The sequence below is a fragment of the Colias philodice genome, chromosome 11 (assembly GCF_061535455.1).
Source record: "Colias philodice isolate Cphi_HAF_F1 chromosome 11, ilColPhil1 Martin Lab GWU primary, whole genome shotgun sequence".
In the NCBI taxonomy this organism is placed as follows: Eukaryota; Metazoa; Arthropoda; class Insecta; order Lepidoptera; family Pieridae; genus Colias; species Colias philodice.
In genome coordinates this window covers 2,201,585-2,223,249 of record NC_143096.1, presented here as the reverse complement: position 1 = coordinate 2,223,249, position 21,665 = coordinate 2,201,585, and the positions used below count along the sequence as shown (strand labels likewise).

General features: G+C 32.9%; 1 protein-coding gene across 2 annotated transcripts in view; it reads left to right on the top strand.

Moving 5' to 3' along the window:
- ko (Stork-head domain-containing protein knockout) overlaps nt 1–21,665 on the top strand; it is a 139,878-nt gene that overhangs the window by 103,030 nt on the left and 15,183 nt on the right. The window contains exons 4-6 of one of the 2 annotated variants that reach the window (XM_089700494.1): nt 8,924–9,021; nt 16,886–17,040; nt 19,508–19,698. In XM_089700494.1, the coding sequence (XP_089556620.1) occupies nt 8,924–9,021; nt 16,886–17,040; nt 19,508–19,698 (444 nt within the window). Of the gene's footprint in view, nt 1–8,923; nt 9,022–16,879; nt 17,041–19,507; nt 19,699–21,665 lie in introns of both variants that reach the window. The other variant, XM_089700493.1, reaches the window with a different exon arrangement.

Sequence of the window (21,665 nt, the reverse complement as noted above, 5' to 3'; positions counted from 1 at the left end):
TCTCCACTTTTACTTTTAAGATCATTTAGCCTTTAATTCGTGCAATTTAACATACAATTAAATCTTCAAAATCGACAGCATCGGTCACTCCTTCAAACTGTCGCCTGTGAGCAAACGGCTTAACTTTTATTCACGTTAGATCACGAAGAGGCATCACGATATAATTTCACGAGTTTTGCGTCACGCCGTGATCCTGATACGATACCGTCTAATTCAAATTGCCGTGAATAAATTCAGAATTGGCGTTATAAAGGTTATCGCGATTCAAGGACTTGAACGCCTAGCCAATCAAAGCGCAATCATAGAAACAATTCCGATCTTATCCCAATCGAACAAGGTTTGAAGTTGTCTGACGGTCTAACTATGCATCTCTGCACACGTTGGATATCTGCTGCGCTTTAACGTTAGCCATCAATAAATGTTCAAGATATGTTTTGAACCATAAATCATCTACCCCAAAGCTCAGAATCGTCTGCATACTGATTGTTCTTTCGCACTGTTGAATTTGTCTGCATTCTGTAAATTCTAAGATGTTGAGATCGATTAGCATATTTTGACACGTATTGGATAGCAATTTGTGATTTGTTCTGCTTTGGTTCAAAGATTTCCTTATTTCCTTATTCATAACGGGTGTTAATCACGGGAAAGCTTTGGAAATCCTTATTGGTTTTGCCTGTAAATTGAAATAGATAAAATTATTTATTGCTCCAGCTGTCCGGTCCAGATGTCAACCACTGAGGTTAAATAAACTTAGTAATTTATATGAGCAAAATCTTTTATTTCTCAATACATTTCCAAAACTGCAATCTGCAGTCGAAAAAGGACGTAAAATTTATTGTATATACCTAAGTATAATTATATATAACATGTAAACCAATTATGAGCATAAGCTTATATTATAGGACAGGAAAATAATCTCAAGATAAATATAGAGTTTATTAGCTAAGAGTAAAAGTGATGTTCACTTCCGTAGGCAAATAGTTACTTTTTATTGATTACCTTCTAACTTCTGGTCAATATACTTTCACTTATAAGAGCAATGATAGAAATGAAATTTTAAACCGTAACGTGTTATAATTTCTAACCCCCAATCTAGGATATTTACCTGTTTGCTTATTCATTGCTAACTAATTTGAATTAATACGCATTAGGACCAGGTCGTTTTGATATACCAAGTTCTTGATTATTGACATTACATATTAGTGTATCTAGTAAAAAATATCCACCAAAAAGATTTTCGTTGTTGTTCGTCGTTTGATTTTCTTTCTCAATTCTATTTATTCCTCACTCTAGATACCGATGTTGTAGTGAAATAAAATCTTATAATGATAATGGAACATTTTATGAATATTTCTAAATTACTCGGTACCTAGTGTTATCCATACTAATATTATAAATGCGAAAGTAACTCTGTCTGTCTGTCTGTTACTCAATCACGCCTTAACTACTGAACCAAATTGCATGAAATTTGGTATAGAGATATTTTGATACCCGAGAAAGGACATAGGATAGATTTTATCCCGGAAATCCTACGGGAACGGGTTTTTCTTTGAAAACGCGGGCGAAGCCGCGGGCGGAAAGCTAGTAAAAAATAAAAATTAAACGATCACACCATAATGCTCGCAATGAAAGTGTTTACGCCGGATATAAACGCCCCAGTTCAAGCGCTAACTTCTATCCACCCACAAAAGCTCACATCCTAAAATTCGACATCAGAGATCCGTATCTATAATCTGTTCATAACATAATGCACTCAATCAGAGTGTGAGAAAATCGTATTTGTTCAACTAACAAGTCGTTGACCGCAAGATGTCCGCCTCGGGTAGAGAAATTGATTCTCGTTAAGAGTTCTCATTAGACACCTAGCTGACCTTTGATTTAATTACCTGCTATAGTATTGTTTACTGAAAGTGAAATTGTTAGGTCGCATTACATAAGTGAAGGTCGTTATGACTCGTGTGACCCAAAACAGCTAATGTTTAAGTTCAAGCCAATTATTGAACCTTTCAAATTCTTAACATGTGATTTCAATTATGGAAGATCAGTTATTGTTTCGTTTTTGAATGAGACGAATGCTTCCTGTAGAAGAGCTGTTTATTTTTCTGTTATTTCCGAAATAGAATGACGTCGTACATAATAATATGATGTAGGAATTCATAAGCCAAAGTTTTTTTATAGGTTTTTATTTCGATTCATAGTAGATATTTATCCATCTCCTATTTGCCTACAATATTTGCCAAAACAGTTATGAAATACATAAGCACCATGTTGTTAAAGTAGACAAAACTTATTTTATGTTTTCCCTGAAAATTCTTGAAATAATTGAGTCCCTAAAAATCACTATATTTCCTATAAATACAACCTAACGATAATTATGAAGATAAATATGAAGCAAATTCAAGACACATAAAGTGTCGTGATATCATTTTATAAGCTACCTGGTACAAAATGAAGAAACAATTATAAATAGTTAGCAGCAAGAAAAATAGAGTCATTAAAATCCTCCTTTACAGGATGAAATCAATTACGATTCCATGATAAGTTCTTTCATTGTTACCCAGATGAGATTATACAACTGTACAATGTTTATAATCTTCGAAGGCTAACTAGGTAATATTAACTGATGAGTCATTCTAATTGTAGTGCCGCTGGGTTACTAACTACGTACCCTAGTGACTTAATTTGCAGGATATCTATATTCTATTATAAGCATTAGATGTTCTAGATAAAATGTAACTTTTTTGACTTGATATATTGTGATTTGTTAACGTATTATTTGTTAGGTTTTTCGTTACGGAATTTTTACATTCGGTCGCCGCGCTCAAAGTGTGAGATAAAAGCTATGCAATAGCTTAATAAATATAAAAAAAACCTAACAACAGCAACCGTTGCATTTATAGTTTTTACACGCAGTCCAAAACTGTTATTCATCCCAGATTTAATTAATTTAACTTAAAATAATCGTGTGTATAATTAATACGTGTCAGTGATCTAGCTATAATTCATTTGACGCCTCTGAATCTTCACTTATAATTAATGGTTTGTACTTGAAGACGGCGCCTAATAATGTGTTTATGACTTATTATGTACCTACGTAGTGAACCCACTTGAATTTGAGCAATGTGGAATCAGTTACACGTGCATACATATTCATATGGATAATTATATTGCGATTTAATAAACTTTGTATAGGTAGCTGAAACGTAGATTTGATTATGTCATTAAGACTGCCGAATTCAGTAGGTACGATATTAGTAATAGACTTTACAGGGTAGAAAATTAATACCTTGTTAGTTGTTACAGTGTGAGCGTTAAAATTCGTGGTTTTTATTAATTTCTACACCTAGAAATAGTAGTTATAAAATAAAATATGGTTATAAAGACATCAATGTAATTTATTCAAAACAAGATACACATACATGTTCCTAGAAGTAAATTATAGAGTCATTTTGTACGGAACGCCCTAATTTTTTACGAATTCCAACCCTCATCGTGATTTCCATATTTACATGTGAATGCGCTATTACTAACTACTATTTAACTTTAACAAGACAAGTTCTAGACTTCGTAAATTAAAATTCGAAAAGTTTGATATTCTCGCGTGCACGCCAATTACGAGCGTTTTCAATTTTCTAAATAAATTTAGTTTCGTAGAAATTGCTGGAAATCGCAAATCAGGACTGTTTGTCTATGAACTTCCCTTTATTCCCTGTTAGTTAGAAATTAATTATAAATTGTTGCAAGAAAACGTACCTCTTATGTGTTCTGTATATCTCTAAGACATTGTTTTTGTATATATGTATATTGTTTCTATACATACACTCTAAATAAAACCTACAGAAAAAGTCAGTAAGCTATTGTAATACATTAAGGAATCATCTTCCATTCTTTTATTTTGTCAGTCTGAGGGATCGTCTGTAATTCTAAATATGTATTACAAAAACACACATATAAAATTTTCACGTTTCAAGTTAATACGAATATTCTCTTAATGTTACCTCCACCAAGTTTATCGGCGACAATCAAATAAAGACGGTGTGATTCAAACAGTTTTTGCTAAGGTCGCACATACGAAATGTTTCGCAAATATTAAGCACCCTGGGATTTTTGTCACACTCGATGGACGTGATCCGATTATTCTTGTTTTACGAAATTCAATACGATACCTGTTAAATGTAAAAAGAAACAATTGAAATCTTGCACACAATACTTCTCGAAATAAACAATAAATAATGCATTGAAATATCAACACATGTCCTAGACATACAAAGTTTCGTAAACAAAGATTATTAAATTAAACATATTATTAACCGAGTATACAATTATGTGTAAACGTTCTTATATGCCACTGTCATCAAGGGTTATTTACAGAGCTTTGCGAAAAAATTAATGATGAAATCGAATCATTAATTCATTACACGATTAACACGTGAACATATTGATCGCGGGCGTATCATTAATTGTAATTCATCATTATGTGATCAAAGTGACCGACTCGTGCCTTGACTCAAATTTGCAATCATGCACTTTTGACTTTATTTACGACGCAGCAACGGTATTATAAATGATTTATGAGCAATCAAACAGATTTTAGTGTTAATGTAGAGACTTCAGTTGTAACATATATGCAATGTTTGAGCAGTAATTTCAATACTGTGTGATTGAATTGCTGTAAACTGAATACTTACTCAAGTTTTATATAGCCTATAAAATTGATTACTGAAACAGGGAACTCACTTTTGTAACTAATACGCCAATAAGTATAGACAATGTTATACAGTTTTCATTTTATAAATGTTCAAGTAAATAATGATACTTTATCCTCGAAGCAAGCGTTTCCAGCTAGTGTTTTAAACATTTCTGTCACACGTACAATGACGTCACATCAACAAAAAAGTATTTGCATGACCGTACCCAGTAGTCCCATTATACGAATTTATTATACTAAAAACATCAATACTTAACGTACCGCAGGGAAAAGTTTTAGTACTGAATTTACCATAAACGTCGAATAGTGAAATGAGTCAGGCAGGTTATAATAAATCGTTTTTTCGCAAGGTCCATAAATTGCGGCGTTTAAGCCCCCCACGTGGTTCATTATGAATATTGGTCAAGTACCTACATTACGCTCATTGATGTAAGCCATCTTTTGATTGAGACTTTAAGAGTGCTTGTAGTGTTCATATAGAACTGTTTATAGAATAATTGGATTACACACCGTATTCGAATTAATTTCAGCTCTACTACTGACAATAAAATTATTTTATTAAAGGATAAGGCGCAGGAAAGCATTACTTTACCTTAAAATCTAACAGTCTATGTTCATTTACGTTATTTATTAGTAAATTAAAAAAATAATCAGTATAAAACGATTCGAAGGTGAGTTTTAATAGCTTCTAGGATTTTAATAATTTCATACCGACTCAAGACTCAAGTTCCGCAAAAAGGTGTGAAAATGAAAAATATTACACACGTATCCTAGGAATTTAACGTTTGATTTCGTACTGTTATTAACACAGTACAAGATCAAATACATCATAACACTATGATTCGCACATGGACTTTTGTACCACACGCAAACCCCAGTGACTTGGCTGATAATTTGAAGTCAAAGTGCTCTCTATCACTCAATTGAGACCTTGTTGCACTTAACCCGCATTCCTTCACCCACACTCACGTGGGATAACATAATCAGATATAAGCTCTATTCGGCGCCTTTACACCCACAGCGATAGTCATCTAGGTGCAAATTATGGTCCGTTTAATACATCGCAACTGTTGTACATTAGCATGGAGTTGCTATCGTTTTTTAGGGTTAGGTGCTAAATGGTGGATTACGATATTAGTATGTTAAAATAACTGTAAATGTATAGATTTTGGAAGGTGTGTTTTATGATTATTCGATAGCTATCATGCATTCATATTATGGATACTGATTATAAAAGTTTTCTATACCAAATTTTCGCACTGTATAACATTTTGCCTGTGATCATATCAAAAATGCATGGTTTTAGTATCAAAAGTGCATCAGCTTCGCATCAGTTATTTCGATTTTATGCAGTTTTGCGTTTTTATTCTTGCAAAATGGCATTGCCAAAAACATGCATTTTTCGAGCATTGCTAAGCCAGTCTAATTGAGTAATTTTATTCAAGACATGCTGTAAAAACAGTTTTAACGGTAATATTTAGATAAACATACAAAATGCAAATTTGGCGGATGTTCTCCATGACAAGGTTTACTAACGGTATAGTTCATACGAGCTCGTAAAATAACCCATAATCGTATTTATAAAGTATTGTTTGAACCGATCACGTTTTGGTTATAACAATAATCTAAATAATGCTTGGTAGGTACGTATAGAAATATGGATGAAAGAAGGACAATACGAATCTTAGCAATTAGCTCTAGTGTCTAATTAGTAATTGATAAAACATTTATGTACTTTTTCAGTTCTTTTCTTATTTATTATAAGTTATAACTCTTGCATAACCTATCCGGTGGAAGAGAAACGCGCTTCGTAATCACTAATGAATAATAAGTTGATTGGAATCATAGTGGAACCCCGAACCAGCTACACTAGCAACTCAAAAGCCAACCCTTTACAAAAAAAATATTCATTTCTCCTTACTCGTTATGTTTAATTCCTGTGTAGGCGCGGGACATATACAAGCGGCGCGGCGCGCCGCCGGCGCGCTGCCGGCGTGCATCGGGTGCGCTATTGGCATTTTGTATGAAATAATTTTGGAAAGGCGCAACCTTGGCGCAACCTTGGCACAACCGTGGCGTGCCGTCTCGACGCCTGTCCAAAATTCTTTCATACAAAATGTATAAGAAGGACGTGGTGCAAAACAGATTCAAGAGGTGCGCTTATGGCACGCCCGCGCCCGCGCCGCTTGTGTTTGACCCGCGCCTTAGTTTATATGCATGACTATGAACGATTTTTTTAAACGAGTAATTAGGTGGTTTCTACAGGACTGTGACTTTTTTATACATGTCTATTGAGAGACATTTTGCAAAATAACATAGATTACTCTTCTTTTATTGAAGCAGAATCTTGTTATCATTGCACAAAATAATCTATGCAACAATACTCAACCTCAGGGGTAGATCTAGATGACCAAACTGCAAAAGCAATTAGTCACACTATGTCAAGTGTTTTGGCGTGTTCTAGCCCAACCTAAATTACAATCTACCCTTAATTATTTCACAAGATCCTGAATATCGAATATACAGTATAGGCCCATAGTTTTGTACTTATTTAAGCTCGTCGTTCTCTTGAATAACATTACCTTATAAAATGTTTCATGAAAATAGATATTTTATAAGGAAATGCTATTTTTATGAACCACGAGCTTAAACAAATAATATATTGCGGCTGTTAGCTCATCCTGGTCACGGCTAATTAGGTCTAGACAAGACTGAAAGCTAACACTGCTCTCAACGTAATTGCCGTGCTCATATTTCGTTTTAGTACATCCTAATAACTATTGAGTCATTAAACTCGATAAAAGTGGGCTTTGAAATATTTTTTACGTATGAAGTTATAACTGTGATGTTTGTAAAACATTATCTTTCTGTTATTTTCAAATTCATTAAATAATTCGATCTTATGTGATGGTATCAAAAAAAAATCTAATTAAATTAAAAATTCCAATGTACAAGCGTCCATATAATACTAGAATAACATTTGAACGCACAGAAGTACCATCGTTAAACAATTATTATCCTACAACAATAAATTGTTACATATTTGCACAAAAATATCGACTATAAATCAAAAAATAACAGCACACATCGCGACGCGCGACGCACTAAATAATATTTCACGTCAGGCAAACAATGGCGGAATGTTTTCCCGCCAAATAAATTGAACGAAAATCTGCATGCAGTTGTCGAACGGAGGATAATCTCTTAATCACTGCATACACATCTGCTTTAATCGAGTTCAATGTCCCGTTTTATCTACTATTGAACCTAATAATATCGTTAGCTCTAAGTTACAAGATTCATGCGTTTTAATAAAAAATATTATTCGCAGTATTTCACTTGTTTCAAGTAATATTACTTATAGAACATACATAATGAAATGAAATGTTATTATTTATCGCCTTTTTATTGAGTTTGTTCAACGTCGTACTATTTGCATCGTCTCGATTTATTTATTTATTGAATTCCATAGTATTATTTGAATCCAATAACTTTGCAACAAACTGAATACCATTAAATTAAATTGTAACAATAAAGCAACCCCGTATCAATAAAACTACATAGCATAAATCTAATAGCAATTCTTAAAACTTCGTTTCTCAAAGTTGTTTACTAGTTCCCATCTTAGTCAGCATTCGCTGCACTGAATTTGACAAAACCCGAACTTAAACCGGTCCGTATTTGGCTCGATTCCAATTCCACGGGTGCATGTGCATTGTAAACGTAATTTATGGCTACAACTAATTCCAATGACCCTTGTATATGTGGAATGAGATTAAATTTCAAGCATAATGAAACATTCAAAGCGGTTTCATTAACATTTATTGATTTTGCGAAATCTCGCCGCTAATTCTGTGGCCTTTAAGTTTTCGAGTAATTCGTGAAATAAAATTATGATTTTATGTGACTGTGTGTTTGGCGATGTGCCAAAAATGCTAGAGAAGCTCAATTGTAGACTGTATAATGTATATATTATGATCACTGAGCTACAATGATATATTATGATCCTTATATAAATAAGCTCACAAGTATGATAATAAATATGTTATTGCATGTAACAAATGGTTAATCTAAAGTATTCAATGGGTTTTTTTTACTTAGTTCTATTAATTGTGAATTTTTACTTTGAAAGTATGTTATGTGTACGAGTAGTCGATCTATCTTGTCAAAAGTAAGTTATGAATTGGTTAAAATAATTGTTTTCTTTTGTTTCAGGTGACATCGAGGACTGTATAGTGACGCCGGCATATCAAGGGCAGTTCACTCCCTTACCTGAAGCGCTGTGTGATTGCATTATGGACTTAACCTCTCAGGTAATAAAGCCCATGTTAGATTGGTAGTTGAAAATGTGCTTAATTCGTAAACATGACATGAGGTTTTAACAGTAAATATTTAAGCACTGCTAATTACAACAAACATGCTGTTTAATCTGACATACTTAAATTATGGTCATACAAACTTCGACGTACCATTGCGTATACGGTACCATTAGGAAATTTAATAAATTATCCATTTTATCAGATTTAATTAATCTTATGACCAATTTATAACCCTCGATGTGTTAGATTTAGCAAGTAATTCTTGCTTTCGAACATTGATATTTGGTCCTAATGTTATTCATTTATCTACAGGTCACATAGAAGTTTAATCATTTATCATGTCATAATATACGTATTATTTTAAATTAATCTTTATTCTGTATTTAAGGAGCTCAGTCGATTTAATCTTCATATTTCCAACCTTAAAATGTTTTTGTCTGACAAAAGAAGAGTTGGAAACACTAAAGTACACTACTAAATCCACAGTTTCATTACGAAAAAAGCTTTTAGTGCCATTATAACGAAGGCTAGTCCTTATTGAGAAAGCCCATTCACTTCCAAACTTCCGTTTTAAAACCAATTCGCTAGACTTCCATGAACTCCACCACTTAAAAATACATTGAACATACTGAAATGGTATTTAACCATTAGCTTGGTTATTAAGGGCGGCTTGAAACCTGAATTTTGCATATCATTTCATAAGTTCCGTTGCTCGTGCCTAATACCGGACTGATGACTATTGGCCGTGAAATGTAAAGAATAATAAAAAAAAAAACCGGCCAAGTGCGAGTCGGGCTCGCGCACAAAGGGTTCCGTAGCAGCAAATATAATAAATTACAGTTAAATCAACCTATCTCAAAAACTATAAGAGATACTTTGATCAAACCAAAAATCGTTGAAAGAGTTAATTAGCATGCATCACCTCTATTTTTTTTAGAATTTTATACCCCGTAGTTATAAAAATAGAGGGGGGGGGACATACTTTTTACGACTTTGAGAGCTGATATCTCAAAAACCGTTCACTTTAAGAAAAATGTTTTTTAGAAAACTTTATATAATTTTAAAAGACCTTTCCATTGATACCCCACACGGGTATGTACATCGAAAAAAAAAATTTCATCCCTCAGTTACATGTATGGGGGGCCCCACCCCCAATTCTTTTTTTTACTATTTAGTGTCATATTTTTGTAGCGGTTCATACAACACATATTCCCATCAAATTTCATCACTGTAGTACTTATAGTTTCCGAGTAAATCGGCTGTGACAGACGGACAGACGGACAGACGGACATGACGAAACTATAAGGGTTCCGTTTTTGCCATTTTGGCTACGGAACCCTAAAAACCCGTTTGCAGAATCCGTACCTGCACGCTGCATATTTTGGCGGTGGTCTAAATTGTAACAATATCATAACAAAAGAAGTTTTATTACATCATGTTTGTTATGTGAGGATTGTAGTATAATTTATCTACATGTACTTGGGTACACCCCTTTGAAGTGGTAGGTTGAAAATTGACGTTTCTTTAGTGACTAAAAGGTGACTCTACATACAATTGTATTGAAAAAAGTTATTTGATACCGTCAAGTTGTAGCTTACGAACATTATGTTGATTTAAAAATAATACGTCATTGTTTTAATTTTAAATCCATAAACATAATTGATTAAGCGCAAAAAATTTATTATCAATCCGCTTTCGCTTGTACTTTGTGTCCAAAAATTCCTACCTCTGTCGTTTCGCGGTCCATCTTTAAATATCTTAGCGATGATGTAAGCAAAGCTAATTCCATTTTTATTTCTTTTACAATCAAGTCTTAATGCTTTTTTAAACACTCAATCTAAAAATATCATTTTGGGTAAATTATGTTAGAATTCTTTTAATTTTGAAGTGAAACTTGTTTATGCGCTCGGGAGTAAAATTTATAGGTCGCGTCATGGCAATACCGTCACGCCATGGAGTAAGGCGACGATTTTGGTATCTTTGAATCTTGCCAAACGCACGCTCACGCCACTCGATATATATCTGTGCCTCCAGTGAATAAGGGAATAACTCAAAAACAGCACTTTTCAGGAGAGACAAAAAACTATATATCAATACTAAATCTTTATTAATTCAAAATTTTAAGCTTGTATGTGTAAGACATGATGTTAGACTATATTTTTACATATGAACACATATTGTAACAACCCCATAAATATACTTTTTTCGTGTTTTTTTGTAGTTGTGGCCTTATGAACGAGTACTTCATGGAATAACTCAATGTATTCACATACTTTTTTTTTTACTCTTTGCAATATAACGACTTATGCCCTTATGCACTATGTTCATAATCGCACAACACGACTTATATTATTGCCAGTTTTGGTTTTATAGAAATGATGTGACTTATTATGCTTGAAATTTGTGTACTTTATGACTCAATTGAGGCATTTTAGTGGAAAAACCATGCACGTAGCTTGAAAAACGAATGAAATCAACGGGTTTTTTTATCGTTATTAGATAATAAAAACCAAACAAAATTTAGGTATTTATGCATTTAACCCTAGAAGTCCAATCTACGTAAATTTGACGTATGAACTCTTCTATATTTACCATCGAATCGCTGCAAAATCCAGAACCAACTTATTAGCCGTCTAGACCTAGCAGTACATAGTTGGCTCATCCAGGTAAATTCCGCAATTTGGTTGTAAAGAGGATGTTGTGCGTCATTTTGACGTATAATTAGGCTTTTCGTAACTTTTAAGATTGTTTCAAATTTTTATTTTGTGATTTATTTGAATAATTTTTTTCCAAGTCACGTTTCACATGCAGATATCTATAGTATTATACTATAAATTGAGTATAAAATGGGATCCAGACAACTTTTATACTAGGACGAAAATCCTTCAATTTTAGTAAATGACGATTATTGTCCTCCGCTGGATTTGGACTTCAAGCAAGGGGATTGGGTGGCTGAAGATGTTGTCCGGAGTAAACCGAATATGTTATGGGGTTTTGTTACCCATGTATAATGAAAGTCGTAGATTGTAAAATAAACCTTTAATCGATCTTTCAATAATACAGTACTATGTTGTTAATGCTATACAATGTTTCACCAGTCACCACAATGAGTCTAGTCTGTACAGGTTAGCAGGAGACAATCATTGAGTATTGGTATTAAATACGTATCAACTGCGTATTGCGTTTTGCGTATTAACTATTGTCCTAGTGAAAATTAATCGTCGAATCAATTTAAAATTCGATCAAGTGCGTTCCGTTTCGGAACGCCACAGATAATAAAATATAGATAATAAAAGTGGCAACGCCTCAATGTCATGGTGGTATACATTGAGGATACAAGCACTATAAAGAGATAAGAGAAGCCCGAAAACCATATTCCTGTTTGTTTAGTTAATACAGGAAAAGTTATAGTTGGTCAGTGGCGATATTTTACGGCATGATATAGAATTCTAACAATTTCTATATCATATGATATTAAAATAATGTAGATAAATAAAGAAAATACAATGAGCCGCAAATATTTTATGAAAAAATTAAGCACAGATTTGAAGGTGCCTTGGATGCAAATACGACTTGTGGCACGCACTTTGAAGAGACTCTACGTGACAAAAGCCCAATTTTTTCAAAATATGTGGTACCAGAGTATCCATAAAATGTTTACGAAAATGCAGGACCAAAGAAGTATCGATATTGCGGATTTTTTTCCTATAAAAAAGGCAAATTACCAAAGCACAGTGGCTAAAACGCTATATGCGGAGAAAACGATATTCATAATTGTCAAGACTGGTTATAAATACTTTTTTTTATGCGACTATTATAGACTATAGTATTATTGTCTTGATTATTGTAGTTAGATAATTTAAAAAAAAAAGATAAAAAACGAGTTATTTTTTTAAAACTTACCCAATTATAAGAAGAAAATATAAGTTTAACATTTTTGTTGGTTTTTTTAGATGATTCAATTATCGTTCTGTATTTATATAAACAAAGAGTATAATATCATTAAATGCACTTAATGTGTTAACTGTATTTTTAATATCTATTGCAAAAAATAGTTAATTTCCATAGAAATATATTAGTATCCCAAGTTAACTGATAAATACCTTTTTTAAAAAATATAAAGATTTGTTGTTGCAGATTTATTGAAAAAACGATTTAAAAATAATAAGGAATAGTGTGTGTTGTTTCCGTGCAGTATTCAATTAATAGACCAATAGCAACACGGCATTAATGCCAAACTGTCTCATGTCGTCTCTTGAACCAATGACACTAAAAGAGTTGTTCCTTTATGCTCATGTTAGAAAAATGACACAAATGCGTTTATACTAAAATAGTATTAGGACTGATGGAACAAAATGAATTAAGTCTTTATTCAAAAAGTATAACTACACATACGTCTTTGTGTTCGTGGGTACTTTTGACTCGAGACGAATAGTTCCTTTGCGATTGCCTAAAATGGTGGATAAGGTAACTTATACCGTTAATCACACCCTACTTATACCGTTTGGGTCATTCGAAAAAATGGGTTAGGACGCAGCTAGAGATATGACCTTTTGATATGTTGTGTATTTTGACGAGCTGAATCCAATGGTGCAATAAAAACCAAAGGGAATAACTCGTCTTACTCCCTTATTCACTGGAGGCACAGATATATACCTATATATACGATATATATTTTTTAAACATATGTATATACAATACATAACATATCTATAGCTAAATATTAGCTAAAAATTGCAATACTTGTATATTATAATAGCAGACTGTCGAGTATCGGCATTAAATCGCATACTATAAATATTCAAAGTATCCAGTATCACAATTCACATAGCACGTTACAATTTGTCAATTTTGTAACATTTCGCAACTATTGTCACAATAGAATGTCGTCTATCACACTAGTTCTTATTACAATGTGGGTTTACAAGCCATTTATAGCAAACGATTTTATTTCAATACTTAATGTCTTTATATTTGGCTTTTTTGTTGTAGGTCAGGTGTGGGTTTTACACAGGATGGCAATAAATGTTATATGTTATATAAGGAAAAATAAATAAAATTGCCAAATTTAGTGTCATTTATTTGGCAATAAAATATAAAGATTATGGGAGTTTATTTTTATAAACATAAATGTTAGTCAGAATTTAAATAGCACGTTTCTAACAGATGACATCGAGTTTCAAGTGTCGTCTTCAAGCTTTTTTTAATAAATTAACATTTGCCATACTAAGAAAACTTTAAGTCCGAAAGTTTTTTTTTTTTGCTCTACCCACCGTCTCTTAATTCCTATCTATCCGACACGATACCGATACGACTTTCGCGTCGCGTAATCTAAATACTTCAATAAATTAACACTTGCCATGCTATAATAAGTAAATCACAACCGGTATAGCGGGACACAATTTAGTTGCTGTCTCGATATCGTTACATTAAATATGCGATCTATCTACGCACCTTTCCCTGGCATTCGACGCACTTTATCATGGTATAAAACAACACTTGAAGGCCGTTTATAAAATATGGACTTTGAGAAATCTTGTAGTCTGGTGGTCTACCTCTCTGGTGGTAAACTGGGCGCTATTTATAGAACAAGATTATGCTGACGTATTTTCTTCGTTGATTGGACGCTTATAATATAAGCTAATAATATTATTATTATAATAACTAGCGGTCCGCCCCGGCTTCACCCGTGGTACATGTTTACGTTTTCTCTACATAAGAACCATCCTCGTACTTCAAGGAATATAATAAAAAAAGAATTATCTAAATCGGTTCAGCCGTTCTCGAGTTATGCGCTTACCAACACATTTTGCGATTCATTTTTATATATAAAGATTTGTGGGTGTCCAATTAGAATGAATGAAAAGGTGCTAGTTTAAAATTCATAATTGGTAATCTTACAGCGCTACATGCTATAAGATGTGTTAGTAAATTGATTTTTAATCTTACTGCTCTACATTCTAAAGAGTTTTTTTAAGTAAGTGGGTATTTTGGGGAATATTTTTGAGTAACGTAGGTACTGTAACTCGTTAAAATTAATAGAATTCGAATGTAAATATAACTCTATGTTACTTCCAAATATAAGGATTACTTCTAATTATTGCACTTAATATTTTCATATTACACGAATGAGTGGATTAAAACAAATCCTTTTCTGAATCACTATTTACGAGACCAATCACTTGAAAATGTACTGAAAGTCGTTACGACACAGTTGATAACAAGATCTGTTTCAAGCACAGGTTTCAAGTATGCAGATATATTCCGTCCTTAGCATAGAACGATTTTATTACAACGATAAAACAATCGATCCAATCTCTATTCTTGTTTCGAAGAATTCTAGGCTTGGGAACTATTCCATGTTATTGTTTAAGGCATACTTCAATTATAATGCAATAATATCGGTTTAAATTGGCTCCTTGGCCTTGTATTTATGGAGTTATGAAATTTTCTACGAGTGGAAAAATTTACTGTTAAAAATGACGTTGTCCTGATCGAACTGTAAGAAAAGAATATTCCGAATCCCATCTTTTCATCATTCTAAGGTACATTTAGCTTTGTTTCTCAATGTTATAATTCCCATCAACGGGTACATCTTTTAACAGTGTATCTTTTCTTTTTACGTATATTTCTACTGTGCGTATGTTTCTCACTAAACTATTCATAAAGGACTGCAAAAAATTATTGAATTTCAGTTCGAAATAAAATACTCGTTTCAGTCGAACTCGAAGAATAGACTTATTCGCTTCTTAATCATGTTTTTGCATGCTTATGAAATAAATGTCACGTACCTACAAACAAATTCTAGTCGCGTAACAAAATGTCTTCCAAAACTCTTTATACGGGAGAAAAACCCATAATATGTTGATCGAGTACGAAATAAGCCAATTGTTTTTATATACGTTAAAGAAATGCCTACCTACCTTTGATATAAAAATATAATTTTAATGTCTATATGTTAAAAAGCTTAAATTATTAACGAATTATAAGGTATGCCACTCTAAGAAATACATAGGTAAGAGCCTAAAATAATATGGACCACTGAATATGAAAGATAAGCATTAATATCTGCCTGTTTATGATCGAGAATAAGATATCTAAACTACGCGTTGTTTTATTCATGCAGAAAGAATAAAATAAAATAGACATTTAAAATCCTTATCGCTGTAATTTGATATGCAAAACAAGTCTATAATCCGGGAAATACCATGGCCTAATCTTAATATTATCTCGTTTCGATACAATGTTTTAGAACATGTCTCATAAATCTCTCGAAGGTTATTCTGTTTGAGACGATATCCTTGTTCAGTTCGAAGATAAGATTTCATTGATTGATTTAAGTTACTGCGTAGGTATTTGATAGTTCCGCGATGTGAAGCAAAAACGCAACTGTCTACCGCTAATGATCTCAAATTTCGTATTCTTGTATATTACGATGCCATGTGAAGATGTGTGGTCATCATTCTTAATGTAAAGTGTTGGATGTGGTGGATTAATATAAGACAAATCAATTTCTGGATAATTTTTTTTAAGCTCATCTGTTATTTAAAAGGGCAAATAATGTATGAAAATATACCTCAAGAACTGTTAAATAAGGCTATACTTTATAAGCAAGCGTTAAACCAACTGTTATTTGTTAGTCTCCTGTTTACCTTGAATACATAAAGCTACTTAAATGTCCAAATCAAAATTTCGTTTTTTTTACACAATTACTTTTAATTCAGAACAAAACATCCTTTATCCTAAAAAGTATCTAATAGTAGGTAATAACGCATAAAAAATACATGAAACTTCTATCCACCTTTATTCATAAGATTCATATTGTTCAGTTTTCAAGAGTACTATTTTCCAGGGGCAGTCAGCAACACTAGAAAGCATACGAACGTCGCTATCTTCTAAATTCCCGTCCATGCAGACTCCTTCCCAAGAGGTCGTGTATGACACGCTCGCACAGCTAATGCAGGAGAGGAAAATATACCAGACGTCCAGAGGATTCTTTATTGTCACTCCGGAGTAAGTATATTTATAAGCTCTTTGTGTCTTTAAGTAAGGAATAGGGCAATAAATTTTATTAATATAGCGTGTAGGTTGGCGGGAAGAATAAAAGTATTCAAAAATAATTATGGATTAGGACCATGTCTATTATGTAAAAAATATAACCGTTAGAATATCATTATTTTAAATTTCAATAAAGATTATGTATGCAAAGAAGTAACATATATTTTGCAAAAGTAGAATGTATTCACAAATTCAAGGCACAGTCTTTGAAACAATCCGAAATACTTATGAGTCACCGAAACATTCACAATTTTGTACAAAAATAAGTATCCGAATCATGTCAGTAATATATCGTTACAGAAATACGGTATTAATGGGTAGAAAATGTATGTACTATTTTTTAAATAAATAAGCTTACACTGTTTGATTTTTGGTATGCCAGTGTTAATGGTTGTAACTCGCTAATTATTCTTAGCGTGTTATTTAGTCAATAAATCAGTGTCCAAAGCTTAGGCGATTAAAAACAAAACAGCCTGAAACAGATGATTCATTCTTCCAAATAAAGACATCGTTCAACTGGAACACGTTACACAAATTGGAACGCACTCTGTGCGAATGACAGTACATGCCAATTTTGGCGCCAAACTTGACATTGCGTATCCAATATGGCCTAGCTAAATTGGTGAAATATGGAAATACATTAGTTTCTAATGAGTAATGCATAAGTTATTACATACTTTATGACTTCTAGATTTTATTGATTTATTCACAAATAATGTTTATTTCAAACGCCTGTAGACTTAACCTTTTGTGTAATTACTACAAAGGCGTTAAATGCGTTATGATAATTTAGCAGCAAATTGTTAAAAGATCGAAGAAGTTATTATTCATGTATTTGCCATACAAATCACTTTAAAGGTCAATGTATTTAATTATGCCTCAACGATATAACAAATATTATGTAACGAAGTATTGACTGCGCACAAGGTTAGGATTTGATCGTTAATTTACTATGAATAAGTAAAGGTCGTCACAATGTGGGTCCTAATTAAAAATATTATTGTGCTAATGAATGTTTTTTTTTTCTTCATCAAATCTGCGGGCCCGGGAAGGTTGTATTAAATTATCAATATTCCTTTGCCTTTTATTTGTCGTTAATATCGCTACCTAGTTCTTCCAACTTACGCCAACTACCTAACACATTTGTAAACAAAGGATTTAATGGTTTCATTAAATATTGTAACAAATTATTTAAAGCAATACTTTTTCTTTACACTCGACTAAATGCTCCACCAACAAATGTGTCACTGTTATTTATATACCACACCGTCTTCAGGCGACAAAAATCTGCGTAAATAAAATTGAGTTACAAAAACTAGTCCATGTTTCCTCTTTTGACCGTTAATTGGTCAGTAATCGATATGTCCTTATTACGTGTAACCAATAATAATGAATGATAAAAACCAGTTTTAATTGTAGTTATGCAAGCTTTCAGTTCATTGTTAATAGTATGTACTATCAATACAGGTAGTTAAAACATTTTTTTTGTTGCTACTAATAATGAAAAGGTTCATTGGTAAAGTAAATATTTCTGGAGACTAATTCCAAAATAAAATACAACTGAAGAATATTCCTAAACTGCTTCGATATAGATTTATCATTTGGATTTGGTCTCAATAATATTAGTCAAGAAAATCGAACTCTCACCCTTAATCCTTCAATTACCATTTCATCCATCAGAAGGTCAAAACAGGGTATTAAACTTAATAAATGGAGAAAAAATTAAAACGATAAAACTTATACGTATTTAACACTTGACACCACTATTCATTATTGTTATTCTTGCTTGAATCAACAAAACATTTCGATCGTGCTTTTAAAAGCACCGATTTCATCCCAAAGTAAAAACTTGTATTTTAATGAGTGACAGGTGACGCTCCGCAAAAAATTTGAAGAAACATAAGACAACAGAATCCGGTTCAAGAAGACCACACATGTTCAATTGAGAATGAGTTATATGTGTTTTGTTTACGACTTAAAATTGCGCAATCACAGTTTTTCTTTTTTTGCGCAGGAAAAACCTGCCTCTTACCATATGATTGACCCCTAATACTGAGGGCTTGATAAAAGAGAATTTGATGAACAAAAAGATTGTAATTTAAACATAAAAAGCCGATAGTCATCAATCATTAGTTGTAATTCAAAAACCAACAACGGCCTTATTTCATTGACCCTTTAAAACTCATAAGGAAGATTTAGATACTTTTAATTTAGCTAATAATGTATCAATCTTTTCTCCAAGAAATCCAAACTCGTCGCCAAAACATGATAATTTGTTGTTACACATCTTTTAATTTTAAGTGTAGCTATACATATATCTTTTTACCAGCAAATTATCTCACTTTAATAATACCATTACACCCGATACCTTTATTTAATCTGTAACTCTATACTATTTGTTTAAACTGTATCCCCATTCCAGACGCCGTCGCTCCCGTTCCCGCTCGTCTTCCCGCCACCACTCCACCGAGGACGAATGCAGCTCGCCCAGAACCATCCTCATGTCTGACCAGGAAGCCCTTCATCAGCTGTACGGGGAGATAACCACAGTCCGGGACGGTGCGGTCACGCATCAATGTGTTCAGACCAATCTGGCGGATGTTATCTGTGGAGGTAAGATTATCAAAATATGATAATCTAACTGTCAATCACAACTTGATTTTTTCCGCTTTCTTTAATACACTGTAGGTAATCATAGCCTGCTACTAGAATTAAACTACTGCACTTTTTATTATAGTTTAGGTTACCTAGTACCTAATCTAATCAATCTATAACAATGAAGAAAATCTTATCGAGATTAGTGAAAATACCATTACAGCAGCATAATAATATTTATTACCAATGAAATACGATTCATCAATAACTTAAATGAAACTTTTAAGCGGATCTACATCACCTGTAAGCTGTGTACATGAAATAACACCGTGTTTGAACTCCGAAATCGCATTATCGCGTTCGAAGTTGAGTGCAGTCAATTTTGCACTAGAATAATGGCTATATTCCCTTGCATTCCATCACACGTAAAGTAGGACAGTTCTGCAGTGCCCTGATTTCAACTACCGCCCAGCAATCGACTACTTTTCAGTTGTTCAGCAAAGAACAATTTGCAGTTGATTGCCAAAGCGGCCACTGCATTTCAATTTCCTTTACTACTGCTGCAATATAAATAACAGTTTCAATCACGAGAAAATCAATTGAAAATGAGGATTAATTGAAATTATGCTAATTTCGAATGCAATCAGTTGATATGGATACCTTAACCAGCAATAAAGACATGGAATTGTAATACTCAATTATAAACTTTATTACAAGTCGTGGAAAGTCAAATGGATTTTAATTAAGAGGCATAATAACTAATAAATTGAGCCTCAAAACATTACGGTAACTGAGCGCCTTGCCACAAACAACGTAAAATATGCGCCAATTCCTCAATTACCAATCGATAAATATCTCTTGATCCTAGAATAGTAGGGCATGTCTTCTAGGAATGCAAGATCGATATTCTTGTTCCGAACGCAAGCCTTGTAATGAGGTACCAAATATGGTAAGTGGTTCACCATCAACCCGTTACTTGAGCCTTATAAGAGATGCGGCAGTGACATTGTATATGTTTACGCCTATCAGAAGATGGGCTTAGATTTGGTCCAAGATTTGCACCGACGTTTCGTGCTCCTTTGAGTTAAGTTTATCGGTCTTTATGAGGTTCCTACATGTTGGACGAGAAATTGCTTATGAGTAGAATGTTCTTAATTGGTGGTGAACGTACACCTAATTGAAATTATTGGTTGTTTTGATGCTTTTCTTATAAAAAATAAACGGAGTAGTATTCTTGTGTTCATAGAAGGCATATTATAGAATATGAAATATCAACAGTTATTTATAACCTTCATTGTACGATTAATTAGGCACCTTTGCGAGTCGTGTTTGTACTACAATATTTAAATAAATCGTGCATACTTACAATCACACCTATGAATAATTGGTCTGTCATATTATACAAGTCCGAATGGTGATAACTTCGCTTTGACATTGGTCTTTCCGGAACCGAAAGGTCAGATCGGTCGCACGGGTTCGTGACTCTAAATTGTTTTAAATCCTAACGGTGTGTATTGAGAAATATACAACGGAACCAACAATGTCTAAAATCAGTTCTGTCCGTTAGGCGATTTTGTATGAACGCTGGTGGAGGAAATTTACATTATTAATTGTGTATTTACTGAATAATTCGAGTCTATCTATTAAACAATAATAGATCGATTATTTTTTACCAGTTTTTAACATAAATTATTTTATGTACTAGTTACTCTACCGACTCTCCCAAAACGTTGTAGGTATATACCTATTTATCAAGATTTTTAGATATTCTTACCTAATTCTACATTTTTCTTATTTCAAATATTAAAGTACCATATGGTACAGGTTTCTCACATACATACAACTTTCAATCTAATTAATTAGCATAGGTTTTCCTCCGAGAAACAATTTCACTTCAAAGAAAAATCCCAAGCTAATTAATCAGTACCTAACAACAAAGTTAACAGTTCATTAGAAACCAACCAATCAAATTGTATAACAGTAAA